The following is a 20,761-nucleotide window of genomic DNA, read 5'->3' as shown; positions in this document are numbered from 1 at the left end:
ATTATTAATATATAATTTTAAAAGCATTAAAATTTGAAAAATATATAATATTATATAACTTGTGGTATCATATAACTGTTAAAATAACGTAATATCATATAAATTATAAATGATAAAATAACGTAGTATATCGTATAAATGTTGAAATAAAATGAAACAAATGGCATCATACATACATTTTAATTATTTAATTTGCTGTTCTTACTACTAAAAGTATTAAAAGCTTGTTGATATTAAAAAAATATTGGATTTTTATACTAACATTCTGTCACGATATCTTCTTAGCGTGAATTTGTTCATGTTAAAGTTGGTCACATGTTCGACGACATAATATCACGCATGCGCGCAAAAATTCCGCCACAAGTTTATCCCTCTCTTTGTGTTTATGAGATGACAGCTGATAACAAGGAAGTAGTTATGCAGACGTGCAGTTGCATGTATCGAGTACGGTTGATATTTTGATTGTGGAGGACAAAAAAATGAAGGATGGATCATTATCGAAATTTCCTAGAAAGATTCCATCGAGCTATCTCAATCAGAGATTTCACTGATTTGACAAACATCTTGAACAATGGTCGGGGATTTCTCGCGATTGTTTCGCTTGAACATCGCGGTAAGTATATAATAATTACATTTAAAAACGGTAGTATATATATATATTTTATAATAGCTTATAATATTATCTTATCTTATTATTTTAATTGCATTATTATATTCAATAATTTTTTCTAAATCAAAGCATCTTGATGTATAAATAATTTATCATAATTTATCGTGATTTTCAAATAATTTTAAAACTACAAATTTTCAAATCATTAAATTTTAAATTACTGATTAATTAATTTTAATTAAATTCATTAATTTAACATTGAAGGATGACTTATTTTATCAATCCCTTCTGATTATACTAACAATAAGTACATCTTATACATAAACAATTATAAATATATGATAGGCTTTTATTTTATGTACATTTATTATGTTAAATTTAAAAAATTTTAAAGCTGCACAATATTAGAACTTTTCTTTTTAGCCGAACTGGCTTCCCTATAATGTGGAATGAAAAAGATAAACTCTGAAACTCTGAACTAGTGCAGTCAGTTTAGCTGAAAAGAACAGACCTATTGTAATTATTTATATACATTTATATATGTACATATATATTCATTTGCTTTTTAGAATCAGTTGTATACAGCATATTTGATACAAAAGATGGCTTGCTGTGTTTCCTCAAATATGAACTTGAACATCGGAATGGAAATAGAATTATTGACAATGTACTTACTGATGCATTTCATTTTCTTGAATTTCTTATCCAAAATTTTTATACAACTTCGTGTTTCGTGCAATATATTCTTCAAATCAAGGTATTATAAAATATTGACAAATTATATATATTATATAAGATACAGTAATAAAATTGAAAATAAATTTGGTGTTTAAAACTTTTCTTAGAATTTCTGGGGTGTGTGTATGAGCTTGTTTTGTTTTATGACAATATACTTTTCACGCTTCTCTCTGTCATGATATTAAAAAGGTACATGTTTTCCCTACTTGTGCCTATGTCAAGCTGATATCATCATCATATAATGATGACGTGATCACTGATCTCTTATTTCAATCTCAGGATTCATATTCCTCAAATAGAATTCTGCATGTGTAAAACTTGCTTAGATTACATAGTATAAAACATGCATAAATTATCTTATTTGTTCTTAACTGTAAATAATGAAATATGAATAATTCTACTTGTACAAACTATACACATACCTCTTTTATTGTTAATATAACTTATATATAAAAATGTAATACTATGTCATTTCTACTTAAGTAAATAATATTTTAAAGTAAACTTGATGTTGTAAATGTTTTCATATACATTTTATATGATCTATTTATAATTTTTTAATTTATGATTTTTTATATATACATATGTATAATATATTATAGGATGTGTGTCAGTCAGCGCTAACTATAAAATGTAGTAATTATACCCAGAAAGCTGCTTGTAATGCTTTTACAAATTTAATAAAGCTATTCAGGAATTATGATTTAAATCTCATTGAGATGGTGGACAACTTTGTGAGACAATTTCAAACATACAACAGGAGTGGTAAATATAATATTAAAAATGTATAATATTTTAAATTAAATTGTAAATTAAAATATAAAAAGTGATTTTTTGTTATTCTCTGTTATAGAAAAAAAAGTGGTATTTTGTGTTCTTGGTAAAATAATTAAGTACAATAATGGAAATGTCTGTCTGCAGAACTATTCAAATACAATTTTTGAACTACTCTATTCTGATGCATCTAAAGAGGTAAAGGTGAATAGTAACGATAAATAGCGTATCTATAAGATAGTAACTATAAATTTAATTATTAAGAGATTAGAATTGTTAAAAATTAAGAATATATTATAATTATGTAATATTAATTTGATTTGTAATATTGTATATTTTTTTGTATATACAGTATTCAAATACTAATTTACACAAGGATTTCCACGTGTACTTTGATGTTCTCGCGGATATGTTGGACAGTAGTGAACCGCCGGAGAAAACAAGAAAAAAACGCTTCGAAGAAATATACAAATGGATTGAGAATGTCAGAAAGAGTCAGAAGGAGTTAAATAGAGAACAAGTTGTGATGAAATCGGCGATAGATCTTCTGACTCGTCATATGAATTTCTTTCAAGATCTTCTATATACCGATTATAAAAATTGGTACGGGTCTCTTCAGGATTTATCACGCAAAACAACCCCTTCTGGTGCTTATGGACGACGTGCGTTAAAAAAATATTACCAAGTTATGGGGCACATTCTTACAGAAACAAATAGCGAAGATGCACAAGACATATTAGTGGTGAATAAAATATTGTGTAAAGATTTATGTAGAGTTTTCTTTATTATAGAATTACTGTAATTTATATTTCTGATTTCAGTATTTTCTTAGCGAATTTAAAAAAGATTTCGAAAATACTGACTTAGATCTAATCGCATTGCAACTAATTATTTATGGATTCAGTCAAATGGCTGCACCATGCAAAAGGCATATGGATTACAACGTCAGATCTATGTATTCAATTATATCCAGTTATGCACTTCCTCTTTGCTTCAGGTAAGAATAAAACTACTTTAGGTATATCCAATATAATTATGCTAATATTAATATTACGCTGAAATTTTGTTTTTTCTTCGACATTAATGAAACAATAATTTTCTGTATCTTTTCTTTTTCAAGTGAACAGAGTCATTCCACACACATAGAGACTATCTGTTATTATCAAGAAGCGCTCTCGGAAATACTATGTCACATGACTGATGTTACAATTGAAAAGATTAACGTTCTTATAAAACTCAGTATTTATATAATTAAGAGATTTCCTGACATGGTAATATCTAACAATGTGTTCGCTGTTTCAGCGTTGATTAAAACTATTAGCAAATTTGGAACTATCAATAGGAATCTTCTGCAGATATATCTCAATAATATAAGTAAGTAAATTGATTGATTTGAAATAATTGTAATTTAAATTCAATTTATTTAATCTCGTCTTTGTGATCAGTTTATGATGGCATCGCTTGGAGCTGTTCGCATACGTTGGCGCTTGACGCAGAGTTACAACGCGAATTAAACAACTTGCAACAGTCACCGATATGCTACAAGAATTATCTATTGTTGTGGACGAAGCTATTGAACATCGAAAGCTATTTCGGATGCGAGCAAATAGCGCAACATGTGGCAGATACCTTGGTAAATGTGTGTATCACGTTGATCAGCCGATTGGACATACGTGTAAAACGAACAAATGAAGACATCGTGTATTCGGACGTAGCCCTTACTCAGAGTCCCTTAAACCAAGCGGACTTTCGCGTGTTCACGAATCTTGTGAACCTTTACATTGATGTTATCGACTCTTCGGAGCTGTCGCTATTCGCCAACACTGTGTACAGATTTCTTCACGAGATTATTAGACTGTCATATAAGAATCCATTGATATCTGGTTTCTACAAACTCGTTCAGACTGGCATGAAGATCTTTATTGCCCGCACGTCAGAAGAAGAAGAAGAAGAAGAAGAAGAGAACAGTAGAGAATCACAACAGATAAAAGAGCTTTTATCTAATTACTTGGCACGTACTCTCAATCTGATCCCCACGTTCTCGAACGAACTGCTAATCGCATGTCTCTACCTGATCCTGGATGCACCCTATGTATATCTCAAGGATGCGCTGCCATGCACACTGCCAGCATTCAAGATCGCCTTTACTGTCGGTCTGAACAATCTGGAACTCGCAGACACTGCGCTCACTACTTTGGAGACATGGGCTGAACAAGAACGAAAACAGGAACGAACAAATGAATTGTTGCGCAAGATCGTAGCGTACTTGGAACCATATTTGCGCAGCACGGAGAGCTCCGTCGAGGTCTCTCAAGATTTGACGACGACGACGAGGAGTTGCGTGAAACGCATCGAGTTGGTTGATACTGAGTGTAAGCTGCGAAACTTCCAACGGCGAGTTCTGCTCTTCCTAGGATCTCTCGATCACGACCTGCTGTCAAGTTACGTGCACGATCGCGCTTCTCGTAGCACCGGGGCGTCCTGGGATCGCAAGAATTTGCTCAAATACAGCTTACCGTTGTCGGACGCGCAACTGGACATCCATTTTGATCGAACGTTGCCACGAATAATTGCGTTGGCGCGCGAATCCAGTGACCGACGTACCAAGATCGCAGCCTGCGAGGTTCTGCATTCGATGGTGGCCCTCATTGTCGGCTACACCAAGTCCACTTCGGATAATCGTTTCACCGTTCTCTACGGCACCCTGTGTCCGGCCATGCTTGCGCTTGGTTGCGATTCCGACGAGGTCGTGTGCGGCCTTTTTCAGCCGTTGACGTTACAGCTGATGCGCTGGCTGAGCTCCAGGATTATGCTATTATCGCCTGTAATCCCCCCTGTTCTCGATTCGTTATTCGACAACTTAACCAACGATTCGAATCCCGCCTTGCGCGAGTTCTCCGGTACGTGTCTGGCGGAGTTTACACGTTGGTCGATCAGGTATGTATCTCAAGAATTTTTAATATTTTTTGTTGTCTACAAAGCTTAACTTTTGTAATATTAATTCGTATTGTTATGCTTTTATTGCGACTATTTTTGAAAGCGTGCAAAAGAGTTAATGGATTGATTTGTTCATAGGCAAGCGCCGGAAGTACAAGAGATCCAGTCAAATGTTCATCGGATCGTCCGAAGGATTAACGAGCTCGCTCTGCATCCTTCGATGCGTAAACGCGTAGCCGCGGCTATAGCTTTCAATCATCTCTATGCGATCCTGCGCGAGGACGACGATACAGTGTCGATTTATTGGCTAGAAATATTCTACTGTTTCGTCTGCAGCTTGAATGACGAATGCGACGATCCATCAATTGCAAACGCGCTGGCTCACGTCGAAAAAGTAATGAGATTCAAGGCAGATCTTTTGAAGGTGGCTGATTCTCGAGGCAGGAGGAGAAAGCCGCACGAATTCGAAGGCGCAACTTTGACCCACGCTCTGCACTGGTTGCTATCGCGATGTGGATCACTCGACGAATGTTGTCGAGCAAAATGCATGGAACTGTATCTCAACGTGTCGCAATGCGTCGATAGTCCGCAGAAAACGATACATATCTTCGTCAAGACTGACAAGATGAAACTGAACGATATTATTCTGAAAGACGTGAAATCGGACATAGAAGACATCTCCGTCATCGGCAATGTGACACCATTTTTGAAAGCTCTGGATTACTACGTATGGTTGCTGGACAACCAATTACTGCAGTTCGAAACTCTTTTTCCCGATATCGATAACGCACAAGAGCACAAGATCTTCTCCTGCATTCGCAGTTTTACTAGTCAATTCTGGCAAATAATAAAAAAAAGAGATCCGATAGAGGCGGTTGCAGTACAATCCAGGGAACTCGAACAGTTGCAGATGCTACAGTGCAAAACTCTGATGGCTACGCTGAATTTTATACAAGTACTGTTCAACGTAAGTTGCTTAGTACTAGTTTAATAATCGAGCAAATTTATGATTTATCGAATTAAATTAACGATTAGCGAATAATAAAACTAATACGAGAGGACAAGCTATATAATTATTGGTCCTGAATAAAGCAATTATTAATTGCAATACAATTGTTGTAAGGATTATTTCGATAAATTAATGCATACAACTTTGTCGAAGAGCAATAGTGATAAATATAAGAGTTTTAACAAGGCTCTGTAATATAAATATAAATTTAACGTATAAGACGGGCAACAAGAGCCAAGTCGCGGATGACAATGCGTTATCCTAACGAAACTAAATAATTTTTCCGTTAGATTTAAATACCGGTGCACAAGGCACCAAATTTTACTTGGACACGGCCAAGATTTTAAAATATGAAATAATCTCATATTTGAGATTTAATTTCAATACCCCCTTTAACCCCCCTACGGAAAATAAATAAATGAATGCAAGAGAAATAAAAATTTGGTGCCTTGTGCACCGGTATTTAAATCTAACGGAAAAATTATTTAGTTTCGTTAGGATAACGCATTGTCATCCGCGATTTGGCTCTTGTTGCCCGTCTTATACGTTAAATTTATATTTAATAGTGATAAAGTTCTATTATATTTTTCAGGATCGTGCCCTACCAAACTGTTTGCGGGACACTCGTCCCTTGTTCGAGTTAACGATCAAGTGTATAATGAATCCACGAGTGGTCGGCTTCGATGTTAGGAACATCGAGATGACGGACAAGTTACCACACGTCCTAGAAAGTCTATTAAACACTATGAAATTGCATGGTGCACCAAACATCTTCAAAGATTGTCTCATAATTTCCGGCCCGAACATCGCGGAACTTCTCAACTTGCATGACATCGCGCAAAACAACCGCGGCGACGATCTGATCCAGCAAGTTAAAGGTCTGATTCTGCTACAACAATGCGACATGCTCGATCAAACGATCTTACATCAGGAGGACAGCCAAGCCTTCATAAACGGCGAGGAGACAGTGACGATTATCTTTGAGTTTCTAGTGAGTAAGCGCATGGGGGAATTTATTTGCAGAAATTTGAACGCGCGGATGATCGAATATTTGAGAACCATAATGGAGTTTCAACTCTCTCTGTACTCATCGACGATCAAAGCATCATCGTCGATGAGTACAGAGGTCGAGATAATAGTACCTGAAAATACTCGCTCGATTATCGACCAGCTGATGAAATTAATATCCGATGACACTCCAGTCATCGGCACGGATTCCGCACAGATCACTCATGGCGAATACTTTTTGAACATATTTAAGAGCGCGATTTTCAAGTTTATGTTGAAGCACATCGACGCGGTCACGCTCGACTTTGACGAGACTTCGCGCAACAAACCGTCCTTTTTCCTCAAGTGGCTCGAGGATCTAGTGCTGTATCTGAAACAACACAAACACGAGTTGCAAGTTCACGTAGACGTTACAGTGAATGCAATTATGCGGGAATTTATATGCTTGAAGAATGCCGTCTGTAACGTGGACAGTCACAACGAGAGATTGATGAATATTTACGGTATCGTGGTGCGTCTCGGTTTAAAGCCCGCACAGGATTCTGCATTCTATCAATGGATTCTGAATCAATTGAACAGTAATAAAGATCTCGAGTATAAGATACATATTCTGCAAAGATTTTTTATTTGCCTGACGGACGGGACGACGGATAGCATTCACGATAAAAAGCTCGGCCAGTTGCGAACAATCCTACGGACTCTGAAGAACGACGCCAAGAGTCTATGCTCGAATCTATCCGAGACAAGCGTGAACGCCATGAAAGTGATCGACTGTTTCGAAATGTTGCTGACGTTGCTGTCGACTACGAAATCGATAATTATGCTTGAGGGCGTGATATACTTTGCAATCGGAACTGGCGATCGTCTGTTTCGGGACGGAAAAGTGGAGGAGCATTTGCGCGAATATTATCGGGAAGTGTCCAGCAATCACGTCCTACAATCATTGGAGTTTACGTATAAAATGTTTACGGAGATCATGAACGAAACTGACAGATTCGATGTTCTGAACGAATTTCTCTTGCCGGCGTTCAAGTTTTGCGACGCAATCGCGATCGAGCGCTTTTTCGAGCAAAACATTTACGAATTGCGCAAATACACTGGCCGATCCATCCCGACAGCCGCTACCGAAGAGGCGACAGTCAAACAGATCATCGTGTCCAAGATCGGATGCTTTCAACTGATAACGATCATGGTCGCCATGGTGGATATGAACAAGTTGGTCGGCGTTAACGCGACGATCGTGCGAAATGCTCTTTTACCCGACATCGAGGCTGGCAAAGTGAAACTTCAAACTGGCAGAGAGCTTTTTCAAAGTTTGTTCACACACACCAGGGATACGCGAGCTTTAAGCATTGAGAGACCGGGATGCAAGGAGCTTATGCGTCTATTGCATTGTTCCGCGTACAATTGTTCGTTGGCGATCATCAACTTGAAGGATGAAGAACATATCTACTGTGCAGTATTCGGCGAAGATCACACGAAACGTTTCTTCATTTGGAAGAACATTATAGATCTCGACAAGCCTTATCAACTCGGTCAGACTTTTAAGGAACATCCGAAGACCCGCGAGATCACCATTAACGTGAGAGCCACAACTTCCAGCATGGACGATTCACGACACAGATATACATATGTTCACAGTTACGATCTGACGACCTCCACGTTGTGCGAGGACATCAATGCCTATGATTTTAACAGAAGCGTCCTGCTGCCTCATCCCGGTTCGAGAAATCACGGAGCAACAAGCGTCGTCCTTGAGAGCGATGATTTCAATCAACACGAATGTATGCCGTATATATGCGTCTTATTGCGACGTATCAAAGAGGTCTGCGACAAAACAAAGCTACCGAACGACAAATTGCCCAGGTCTATAGATCTCTTTTGCCTCGCTATGCAGCCGAAGCGTGAAGTATATCTCGTCTATCCCCGGAATATCATACTATTTTTATTGAGGGTCATCTGCAACACGGTTGATGTGTTCAAGTCTTACGCCAAGTTTGTTATAACACCGATAATCAAAACCGTCGCCGATTACTTAGAACAGTACGATTTGAATTACATCATCACGGACATTCTGGAGATACTCATGGATTGGCACGACGTGGCCGTGCCACGTGATGAGAATGGCAAAACGCAAGAGACACAGAGACTCTTCGAAGTGCTCATCAGAAGAGCATTGAAAGAAACGTTCAATGATGAACGACGTGTGTACGACTATAATCTCGGTCTAATAAAAATCATGGTGGAGAAGTGGCACAGCTATTTACGAGTGCCGAAGATTTTGTTGAACGAGAAAATAATATTCGCTCCGAAGGCCGCGGTGTACCTCATCTTAGTGCTTCTCGACAACGATATGACGGAAGAGATCGTCCCGAGAGACGACATTGTCATCTTCCTGCAGAGACAGGTGAGCGATTGGAAAACGTCCGAAACTGACAAAACGCCTCTACAGGCTAGCGAATGCCTCGGACTATATCTGAACGCTTTAGATAAGCTCGAAGAGGTCGAGAGAGAGGGTAAGAAACGCGAAGTGAAAGACAAAATTTTCAAAGCCCTCGGTCCCGCGCAACAGTGCCAAAATTTGAGCAAACAAGTGAAACGCATCGCTGTTCTCTGCCGGACTTATCCCGAGGTTGCCACGGATCGATGTTACGTCAACGTAATGATCAAAGCGATGGCCCAGAATGTGGAGAGACCCTACTGCTTGGAGGTATTGACGTTAGCAATGTCGAGACTTGCTTCAGACCAATCCGTGATTTTGGATGATTTGTGCCGTATGAATCTCCAGAAAGTGCTGAGAGATCGAGCACCATTTTGCGAGAAATTGGCGCTGGGAATCGTCGGCAATTTAGTTGCGACCATCCCACCGTCGAAGCTGTTGAACTACGTGAATCTGACGATCCCATATATTAAAGATATAAACACGGAACATCGAGAATTAGTCTACGACATACTCATGAACGTTTACAGGAAGTACTCGGAAGACAGTACGGCGAACGATGACTCGATTCAGATGTTGCGGTCTATAAGCATGGAGAACCTATTGACCGGTTTGCTGGATCCATCTCAAGAGTTGCAGGACAAGATACTGCGCTTCTGGACGGAGGAGACAAGACTCAGTACGGAGAGCTCGAAGACTCGTTTGCTCGCACTTCTTACCATGCACTCGTGGCTTCGGAAGACGACGACGTCGTCGCCTGAAGACGATGCGTTTGCGCCTTTCGTAGCGCTGTTGATGCTGCAGCTGACCACCAAATCGAGGAATTACAACAAGAATATGTTCGATCAGCCGTTGCATCAGGATTCCATCTTCGAGAATTATACAATAGACGTTTCCTGGCGCAGGCGGAATCTAAGTTATATGACTCCGATGTTCGTCGACTCGTTTGCCTCGCAGATGAGCTACGGCACCTCCTCTCAGATAAGCACCGATGCCGGTGCCGATAATTCCTATTTGCGTTTCTTGCGACATCCAAATATACCTCTAAGACTTCGTGCGACGCAGGATTTGCAGTTTGTGCCGACTGTTCCCGATGCCGACGAAGCTGCCAACATCACCCTCGATGACGAATTCGATCGAACGACAATCGCATCTTCGTCGAGACAGTCATCGCGAGTTACGACGACGCGCAGAGGACCAGTTAGATTGCTGGCGAACTCGTCGGACGTCGCAAATTTCGTTCGTCATAGGCAAATACAGAAAAACGTGAAACGGGCAGAAATGATGAAACAGGAAAGTATCAGGCAGAGAAGTAGCGTGAAATTGTACAGGTAAGATCCTTTCTAGCTTCTATGTTGTGAATAATTTTGAATAAATATTTATGTTCTTGTTTTTCCGCTTTTATTCACAGAGATTATAGAATCGGAGATTTCCCGGATATTGAAATACCTCATTCGAGTTTAATTATACCGCTTCAACAGTTGATCAAATTGGATCGGTTGATTTGTAAAGACGTGACTGTATTGCTAATCTGTTCGTTGATCGAGCAAACAACCGGGAGAAGGTCACAACAATCCGACGACTTCTGTCGAGCTGTCGTGGACAATTTAAAGAGAATTCTGCACGATTCGAGCGAGAAAGACAGTCCCTTCAATGCTGTTATTCTGGAGACATTGCTACAATTAAACGTCACCGACTGTCATCCACGAGACATAGCGAAGGTCTCCAAGACGAGTCGCTTGGACGTTCTCGGTGCTCTTCTTCTGGAACGCAGTTTATTGTCTGATCCGCGAGATAATGACTTGCCTGCACCGAGCAAGAAAATGCGAAGACATGAGCACGAAGAGACCGATAAGTGGGTACAGTTGGCATCTCTCTATAAATCACTGAATGACGTCGACGTTGTTTTGAGTATTTTTCGAAGACGACAATTTTTTGGCGATTACGTGCAGGTAATTCTGGAATTTTTAATCGATCACAATAATTTTTATTAGTTTCGTTATTTTGCACACATCCTTTCCATCTAAAAGAAAACGTGATTCTCTTTAGAAAATAACTCTCGTTCTCTCCTCAGAAAGCGGCTTTCGCGGAAGTAAACGGCGACTGGATCCAAGCGAAAGACGCCTACAAACGCGCTTACGACCAAATTGAGAATCGGTCGATAAAGGAGCACAGCTTCCAAGGCTTACTCGAGGCCGTCGAGAATTTATGCGACTGGTCGGAGATCGATCGGCTTGTGAAGGAGCGCACGTACAACGGAGGTCTGAATGGTGTTTGGAACGACCCCTGGAAGGACTGGATGATTCCGTATGTCTGCGATGCTTATGTACACATGACGGCGGAGTTGAACTGGACATCGAGGAACAACGATCTGCCAGTCATCGAGTCGTGGATGAATGATCAAAATAAACAGAAGTATTTTAAGCACACGGTAGGCAAGGATCTAATAATGTTTCTGCTGATGAACAAAGATCAGCAGAGACACGCCATTGATCTGTTGAACGATCTTCTGGATAAGACAGGAGAGCAATGGGTCGGTTTGAATCCTCTCTGCACCGAACAAGGGATACGTGAATCACTGAAACTGCAAGCCATGAACGATCTCAACGCTTCACTTAAGGTTCTTCGATGCGCGAATGATGCGAACTACTTGGACCGGCTAGCTACGTTGTTGAACTTTTGGTCATCGAAAATACCTACCGTCCAAGACAATCTGGTGCAGTGGAATAAATTAGCCGCTTATCGAACGTATGTCTCAAGGCTATTTCTAAATATCTTCAACGATATGGAAGAGAATGACGACGAGGATATTTGCAGAAAGAAATGTACGATCGTAGAGCAGATATTCCAAAACAGTTATCAACTCCGACTGGGTATCGCCAACGCTGCGTTGCATCAGAAACACCGATACATCGCCGAGAAGCATTTGAATTATATGAATTATAACAATCGTTCGAGGGGCATCAGGTGACTCGAGGTTAAGTTGAAATGGCTCGAGGCTAGGATCAAGTGTCTATGCGCCGACGACGAGACGGATGCTTCCACAAAAATGTCCGATTATATTGTCTCTTGGAGGCGGTTGCATGAACTATTACAGCATAATGAACTCGACGTCGACACAAAGACCGCTGTTTGGCAACACATTAGTGCATTGGCTTCGAAAATCGAACTCTCAAGTAGGGAGGACACAGAATTCGCGCGCATGTTGGCAAGTAATTGTCCTGATGATATCCTGCAGAACATTGGAATCGCAGAATCGCGTGTCGTCGATCTGAATATATATATCCAGGAACGGTTGCTGCAATATAGTTTAAACAATCTGCGAGATTGCTGCAAGTACGCAGAGCAAACAGCCGCCAGTAACATCGGCGAACACTATTGCGCCCTGGCTCGCTATTGTTACGGCAGACTGATGTCCACCGATGCGGGGAGTGACGAACTTTTCTACGATTTCTTGTCCTCCACCCTGAAAGCCATGCGTCACGACTATCTCGAGGCGGCGCATTATTTTCCCTGCTTGCTGAGACCCGAACGATTGCAGGACCAGAAGACGCGTGACACATTCGTTCATGAATGCGCCGAGTTGCGACCGTGGTTGTTTCTACGCTGGCAGGATCTGCTATTTTCTCACCTAGTCACACCATCAATTACTACCCTGATTGCGCCGATCATCAGGAGACTCACCGAGACTTATCCCGACGCGGTCATCTATACGTATCATCAGCTATTCGAGAGAAACTCTGGTGTTTATCAGGATGAAAATATTCAGCAAGTGCATAGGTTCTTGCGCGACAAGATGAGCAACTACGACAAGTTCCTGGAGGCGATACAATATGTGGCGCAACCCGAACTGTATCTCAAGTACTATCTCGATAAAGCGTTGAAGGCTCTATCGCAAGGAAAAGCAGCGATAGACATCATCGAGTCTCTGCTGCAAAAGGTCTATCCGAACGCGCAGATGAGGAACAATGATCTTCGTCCAGGAGGTATCTATAGTGCGATCGCAAGATACGAAAGGGAGATAAGAGCCTTGAATCCTGAAGATCCGAATGCCATGCGAGACAAAATACGAAGATTCAAGGAAGCATTAGACAAGTCCCTCTCGAGACGCGCGAACAAAACGAGGTTGAACGATTACAGCCCATTCTTGCACGAGTACACGGGTGATGATATCGAGGTACCCGGCCAATACACCGGTGACAGGGAACCCATACCACGTTATCACGCGAGAATCGCGCGTTTCGAGCCGCGCGTAGAGGTCATGCAATCGCTGCGCAAACCGATTCGCATCGGCATGGTAGGCGACAATGGCAAGGAGTACAAGTTCCTGGTGAAGTTCGGCGAGAATCTGACGATCGATCGCGGCCTGCAACAGCTGTACACCACCATGAACAGGACATTGCGCAATGACGCGAGCTGCAGACAAAAACGTTTAGCCATAGACACGTATGAGGTATATATATTTTATTATATATAATATTTTATATTATTATATAAATTATATATATTATATAATTAATTATAATATATTAAATTTGTATATATTAAATAAATAATTTATATATTATATAAATTAATAAACAACTAATACTAATAATATTATACACACACAGGTGATTCCGTTGTCGAAGTCATTCGGTCTCATACAGTGGATCGAAGACACGAAATCCTTGGAGGACCTGGTGTGCTTCACTCTGTCTAACACAGAGAAGGAAAAATACAAAAAGATTCGCGACAGATACGCGATATGGATAGCGAACGCGACATTCCCGAAGCGGCCTCGGCTCGTCGATCAGTACATGGAGGCCGCGTCCAGGTACAACTGGCGAACGGTCACGGATCAGATGGAGTGCTTTGTCAGCGAGACCAGGCAAACTGCTCTGCGTGACGCTTTCGTCGCTGTTAGTTCGTCGCCGGAGTGCTTCGTGACGTTACGACGCAACTTCGTCGCGAGTTACGCGACGATGTGCGCGGCGCATTGGCTCGCGGACGTCGGCGATCGTCATCTGCAGAACACCCTGGTGCGCGTGACCACCGGACGATGCCTGGGCATCGACTTCGGCCACGCTTTCGGCGGCGGGATACGCGCGCCGATACCGGAACTCGTGCCCTTTCGTCTGACGCCTCAGATACTCGAGTTACTGCGACCTTTCACCGAGCAGGACCTTCTGGCGACGATCATGACCCACGTGATGCGTGCCCTGCGCAACGATCGGGGTCCGATCCTTGCTTGCATGGACATCTTCGTTCACAAGCCTGCTAATCGGTCTAATATCAATGACGACGACGAGACAACGACGAGGAATGATGATGTTGACGCAGGTAATGAAACACAAAATACTGTGAATTTTATAGATCTTGTTCGGACATCAAATTGCTAGTTTTTGTTATTTTGTAAATTGTATATTGCGCAGACTTAACATGGTCATCCAAGAAAAATATTGAGATAGTTGCGAAGAAATTAAATGGGATCCATCCATCACTTATTACATTGGAGCAATTAAGAGAGGCGCACGATGAGGAATACTTTACAAGATATTATGCCATTGTCATTGGTGATGACGGACATGTCAAACAAGCACGAGCAGATATAAGGAACGATTGTTTGACACCTGCTGAACAGGTAATTTTGATTCAGTAGCATATTTGATTATTTTTTTCTCTGCTATAGACATCTAAATAAACAATATCGTATTTTTTTTATTTTTATAAATCGAGATATCTATATATCAAAAAACTCGAAATTTTCCTTTTTTTATACACCTCGGTATTAATAAATAATATTTTCAGGTGGATTGTTTATTAGATCAAGCCAAAGATTTCAATATTTTGGGCCGCATGTATGCAAATTGGCAATCTTGGTTGTGATACGATTTCTTTTCACAGAATATTATAAAACTTATAACAATAATATACAATTTAAAAAGAGTACAAAAATTATGTATAGAAATCTATTTTCGATATTTGTATCAAGTAAAGGAACTTATTTTAACATAAATTGAACAAACTATAATCATGGGTTATTACATAAAATAAAGATATGTAATATTTTTAATTATTAGTTTTATTACTTATTACATATCTCTTCTTGTACTATAGGATACAGCTGATCTGATAGGCAAAGTTTATTAGATTTTATATTATATTTAATACAATTGTTAAAATAGATTTATAATTACATATATCAATTAAAAAAGAAAGTTTGTAATATATGTTGAGTCTGTGTGGGTGTGTATTCGTATATATGTGAGCGAGAGAGATAAAAAGATATAGAAACTAATATTTTAGATTTTATAATTATTTTGCAAGTTATGAATATTAAAAGTTACTGAATTTTAAAGATATTGAAATTCCTATATCTCCTTTGCCTAACATCTGCCGAATATATATTTATTGCATTTGAACTTGAATTTTGGATTTTTAGTGACTTTCAAAAATTGTATCTATTATATATTATATATGCATTACATACTGGAAGTAACAAAATATCTTTGCTCAATGCTGTTTAAATTTCTAAACAATATACATGTATAAGTATATACGATCGAATATCGATTTTACTGTATACTTTTCTATATAAATATATAATTTTGTACAAGTAACCATCAGAAAAATGAAATGTGTAAATCAATTTAATATCTATACTCGATTAAATAAAATACTTCCCTGATATATATAATATTCTACACCTATATTTATAACAATTATAAATGCTAAAACGCTCATTTCAAAATTAATTTACTTTAAAATAAGTCTTAACACTATTCAATGATAAAAAATATATTTCTAGTATAAAATATTTACTTTAATATTTTCTAATTATTTTATACAGTTATGAAATGAACCTTATGATCAGAGTGCTTTTGCAATGTAATCATTTGTAAACTGAAAATAAAGATTTGTACAAGAGATAATAAGTAACAGTAAAGTAAATATTTGCAGATCGTCTTTATGTATCGCTTTTCCATAATTTGATGGTTTTATCATTTTCGAGGGCGGCCGAAGCAATTATATTATCCGTAGGATGACATGTCGTACAAAGTACCACATCTGTGAGTAAAGAAAAAATATATGTTTGAGAATATATATGCGTCGTACAAAATTTGAAGGCTTTAAATTTATATTTGTGTGTAGCACTATTTTTTTTACTGTTCTTAAATTCACATACTTACCCGTATGCCCCTGTAGTTTTTGTACAATCTCCTTTGTCTGCAGATTCCAAATGTATACCATATGATCTTCAGAACCAGATACAATCCACTATGTAAGAATAAAAAATATTGAGATAATTATTAAGAATCTCTTTGTATTCCAATCTCAATCTTACATATCTTTGAGATCTATAATACATACCTTTCCTCCTGTTACAGAAAAGTTTGCGAAGATACAATACTTCTCGTTCTTATGGCCTGTATATGTTTTTAAGCATTTTCCTTTACTATAATCCCACAATTTCAATGTGTTGTCTAGTGTAGCTGCCAAAATATATTTGCCATTTGGTGAGAATTTGACAAATGATACTGGCGGATTGTCATCATCTATCAATGTTTTCAAACATTGTCCCGAGGCAGTGTCCCAAATTCGACTGTAATATATTGTATGTAATGTAAGCTATTAATATTATATTTTTGAATGAATCAAAAGAAAAATACATAGTACACATGTTATATATACGTTTATATTTTTCTTTTTAAAGATTATTTTAATTACGAAATTTTATATGTTTACCATAATCCATCATAGCTACTCGATACGATTAAAGAGCCATCTCTGTTAAAATGCACTGCGCTAACAGGATCTGAATGTGCTGGCAAAGTTTTAAGGCATTTACCAGTTCTAACATCCCAAATGCGTACACTTTCGTCAAACTAAAAGCAGTAAATCTCTTCTACATCTTTTCTTTTGTAGTAGCACATGTAATATATATAGCTTATATTTTATTTTAGTAATATTATATGGAGTATAGTCTACGTTTGAATCTAAATATCTTAAATATACCACATATAACTTCTATTTACTCTTAAAGGATAAACTATTTAATCTTGGAAAGATAAAAATAATAGAAGAAATATTTCAAAATTGTAAAGAAAAATTAATTAACCTAATTCTCAAAGAAAAACAAGTTTTAAAAAAAATCTGAAACATTCGAGTTAAATAAATCATATATTAATTAACAAATAAGTAATATATTGTATTGTGTGTTTGTACATATATAATACTTACAGAACCAGAAACTATGAGATTGGATTGTGGGTTGAAATTACAGCAGAAAACATAATTACTGTGACCCTTTAATGTTTTTAAACATTTAGCCTAAAAATAAGATTTCAAGATTAATATACCACAGAGTAATACAAATCATAAAAAACAAAAAAACTTAATCTGTTGATTTATATAAAACTAAGACCTGCAACTTTAATCTCAAGTTTAATGTTACTTAGATGCTTAATGCTTAATGATTTACTCATTGATATTTTATTAAATTAAAAACAAGTTTTCAAACATTCCTTTACAACACATAACTCAAAACTTATTGATGACTATATACTTTTTTTAAAATAAAAATTAACTTTAAATTCCAATACATATCTGTGTCCATTTTTTGCCACTAATTTTCATTGAAAAAAAATCTTATATAATGAATTACTTACAGAACTTAATTCCCATATTTTTAAGGTTTTATCATCAGAAGCTGATACTAATAATCTACTATCACTGGACCATGCTACATCCGAAATACCAAGTTTATGACCGGATATAGTCTTTTCAAATTTTCCATCATAAGATCCCCATATTTTAATAAGCTTATCAGCAGCTGAAAATTAGATACTTGCCATTGTGTTTCAGAATAATGTTGGCAATAAAATTTTTAAAAATCCTTATTTACCTGAGCTCGCCAACCATTCCCCGTTGGGACTGAATTTAACAGATGAAACTGCTTTAGTGTGACCAGCCAAAGTATATTTTAATGTATAGGTAGGTTTCTGTAAAAAAAATGTTAATATAAATATTGCCTATAGCATTACTTGATTGCATTATGAAATTATTATTCCAAGTGTAAATATAGTATTTTCAGACTTCAAAGTTTGGCTGAGTTTATTGTAGTATTTGAACATGTATAGAAAAAAAGCAACTATCTAAAGAAAAAGTAAAAATTATTCAATTATATTATACAATATGTGTAAAAGCAAAAAAAGCTACAAAAAAATGATATGAAAACATACTAAAGACATATGTACAAAATCTAAAAAAAAAAAAAGACAATCTAAAAACATAAAAAAATTGAAATGGGTGTAATTTCAATTAATATCCTAAAATTTCTCATTTTCCATAAAAATATAATTGATATATAAATCGTCTTGATGTTTAGATTTATTCAATCGAACCGGCTTGCCACTTGCTTGCATTAACCTCAACATGTCTCATCTCTCTTTGCTCTCCCTCGTTTACTAAAAATTCAAACTACCAATGTCGCGTTGCTTTTCGTCCCGCTAACCGCCGTGGTGGAAGAATTGTTGACGGACGTTTGGTGCCCAGGCGAAGGGCCGTGAGGTACCATTTTCTGTTTCCTAACCGTTTATCGACGAAAACTTGCAGGAGAACAGACAAACGAAACAACGAAACATCTGTTCTGAAACAACCTGAAATGCGCAAATCCGCGCATTTGCTCTCGCGAACAGTGTTGCCATATTTGCAATGTAAGAATGAAAGGCTCTATATAAAGGTAACCAATCAACGACGTATGCAACCAATCAAAGGAGGTTTACTAGTAAGAAAATTCAAGTGGACATCTTGCTTGTATATGTATACATATATCATAAATGACATTTATAATTATAGAAAAAAATTATACATTTTCATGTTCTGTGATATATTAAAAATTGATTAAACCTTATTAATGTATTCTTTTTCTTAATAAAATTTTATTTTTATTTTATGTATTTACAAAAGAAAGATTATACATCATCAATATTATTGAGCAATTGCTCAATATATTTTTTAAAAATTTCAAGAAATATAAGTAGATTTATATTTATGAAAATAAATATATGCTATAAGATAGAATAATAAATTATTTTCATTGCAACATTGAAGATTATCGATGAACAGGTGTAATCTCTTCTCCATCTTGTATAACATCACTCTTCTCCTGTAATCATATTATTTTTTTTATGTAATAAATCATGTATCTCAAGAATTAAAACAAAATTAGAATTTGTAATTGATCAGTAATGGTTGAATAATCACTGTCGTTCAGAAACACGGACCCATTAGTATCATCATGATTAAGAATATAGTGTAATTACAAAAAATAAAAAGTTATATCAACATTATAAATTATATAGTATAATTCTTCACATCTACAAACCTGTAGATTTATAATCCTTTTATTCCTTTGTGAATTAGGAATCTGTAGCAGATTCGACAAAGAACATTTATTTTCAACCAAGCTTGTTCAAAGTCATAAAAAGTTTCATGTAGCTGTAAATCCAAGGAATTGGTTGCCGATTTGAATATTCATTTTCCTGATGTTTATTAAGCCAGCACCAGGGATGTTGTAGAGTGTTCTACAAATGATAACCTATAAAAAAACAAAGAATATACATTTCAATAATTTTACTTAATATATTATTTAAATTGTGGATAGCTTCAATTTATACATCAGAATAATTAGTTAAAATCACTTTAAATCAGTAACACAGACCAATAGAATTTATTCATCATTCAAACAAGATTTTTGTGTATGTACTTGTATAAGAGACATTAGAGGAATTTGACAATAAAGTTTATATATTAATTTAAATATAATATTTAGGAGTTTGTATATTAATTTAAATTGGGAATAGCGATTGAGTATTTATCAGCTTTTTGTATACATGTATCTTACTCAAGACTTTTTAATGGACATAATTTGTCATATTAGAATACAATTTTGAAAATAGCAAAGAAATCGTACCATTGTCTTGTTTTTTTCTCATTTTATACCGTAATAAGAGATCGCTTTTTATTGACCACAAAGAAATGTAGGGAGTCTATATGTTTTCATATATTTATAAGAATTTTATAATTTGATTCAAATAAATTCTGTCCATCGTTCTAAATATTAAAATAATAAAATTAAAACAGATATTTAAAAAAATGAGCAATTATATAAACTTAAAATAGTGTACGATACACTTAAAAATGAAACACGTGGTCGGCGATTAATTAATTTTCGCAAGGAGTAAACAATCGCAAATAAATC

At 36.9% G+C, this 20,761-nt stretch overlaps 2 protein-coding genes across 2 annotated transcripts; one reads left to right on the top strand and one right to left on the bottom strand.

The window, feature by feature from the left end:
* Positions 1-350: 350 nt before the first annotated feature.
* Positions 351-15,940, top strand: LOC114933814 (DNA-dependent protein kinase catalytic subunit). Its single transcript, XM_029306396.2, is given in 15 exon segments — positions 351-613; positions 1,180-1,367; positions 1,951-2,113; positions 2,202-2,320; positions 2,475-2,864; positions 2,944-3,119; positions 3,243-3,496; positions 3,568-5,059; positions 5,198-6,026; positions 6,661-10,847; positions 10,928-11,468; positions 11,591-13,969; positions 14,130-14,838; positions 14,931-15,139; positions 15,307-15,940. Coding segments are annotated over 15 exon segments (11,841 nt in total). The 5' UTR covers positions 351-486; the 3' UTR covers positions 15,385-15,940.
* On the bottom strand, positions 15,563-19,208 carry wds (WD repeat-containing protein wds). The gene is made up of 8 exons (XM_029306395.2): positions 18,983-19,208; positions 18,404-18,500; positions 18,168-18,331; positions 17,740-17,829; positions 17,245-17,384; positions 16,870-17,101; positions 16,689-16,776; positions 15,563-16,566 (listed from the first exon to the last, which is right to left on the bottom strand). The coding sequence occupies exons 1-8, from the start codon at positions 19,073-19,075 to the stop codon at positions 16,466-16,468; spliced, it is 1,005 nt and encodes a 334-aa protein (XP_029162228.1). The 5' UTR covers positions 19,076-19,208; the 3' UTR covers positions 15,563-16,465.
* Positions 19,209-20,761: the final 1,553 nt, after the last annotated feature.

The sequence above is a fragment of the Nylanderia fulva genome, unplaced genomic scaffold, assembly GCF_048542155.1.
Source record: "Nylanderia fulva isolate GAGA-0341 unplaced genomic scaffold, ASM4854215v1 Scaffold21, whole genome shotgun sequence".
In the NCBI taxonomy this organism is placed as follows: domain Eukaryota; kingdom Metazoa; phylum Arthropoda; class Insecta; order Hymenoptera; family Formicidae; genus Nylanderia; species Nylanderia fulva.
Note: the sequence above shows the minus strand (reverse complement) of the source record. Positions and strands in the feature narration are given on the sequence as shown.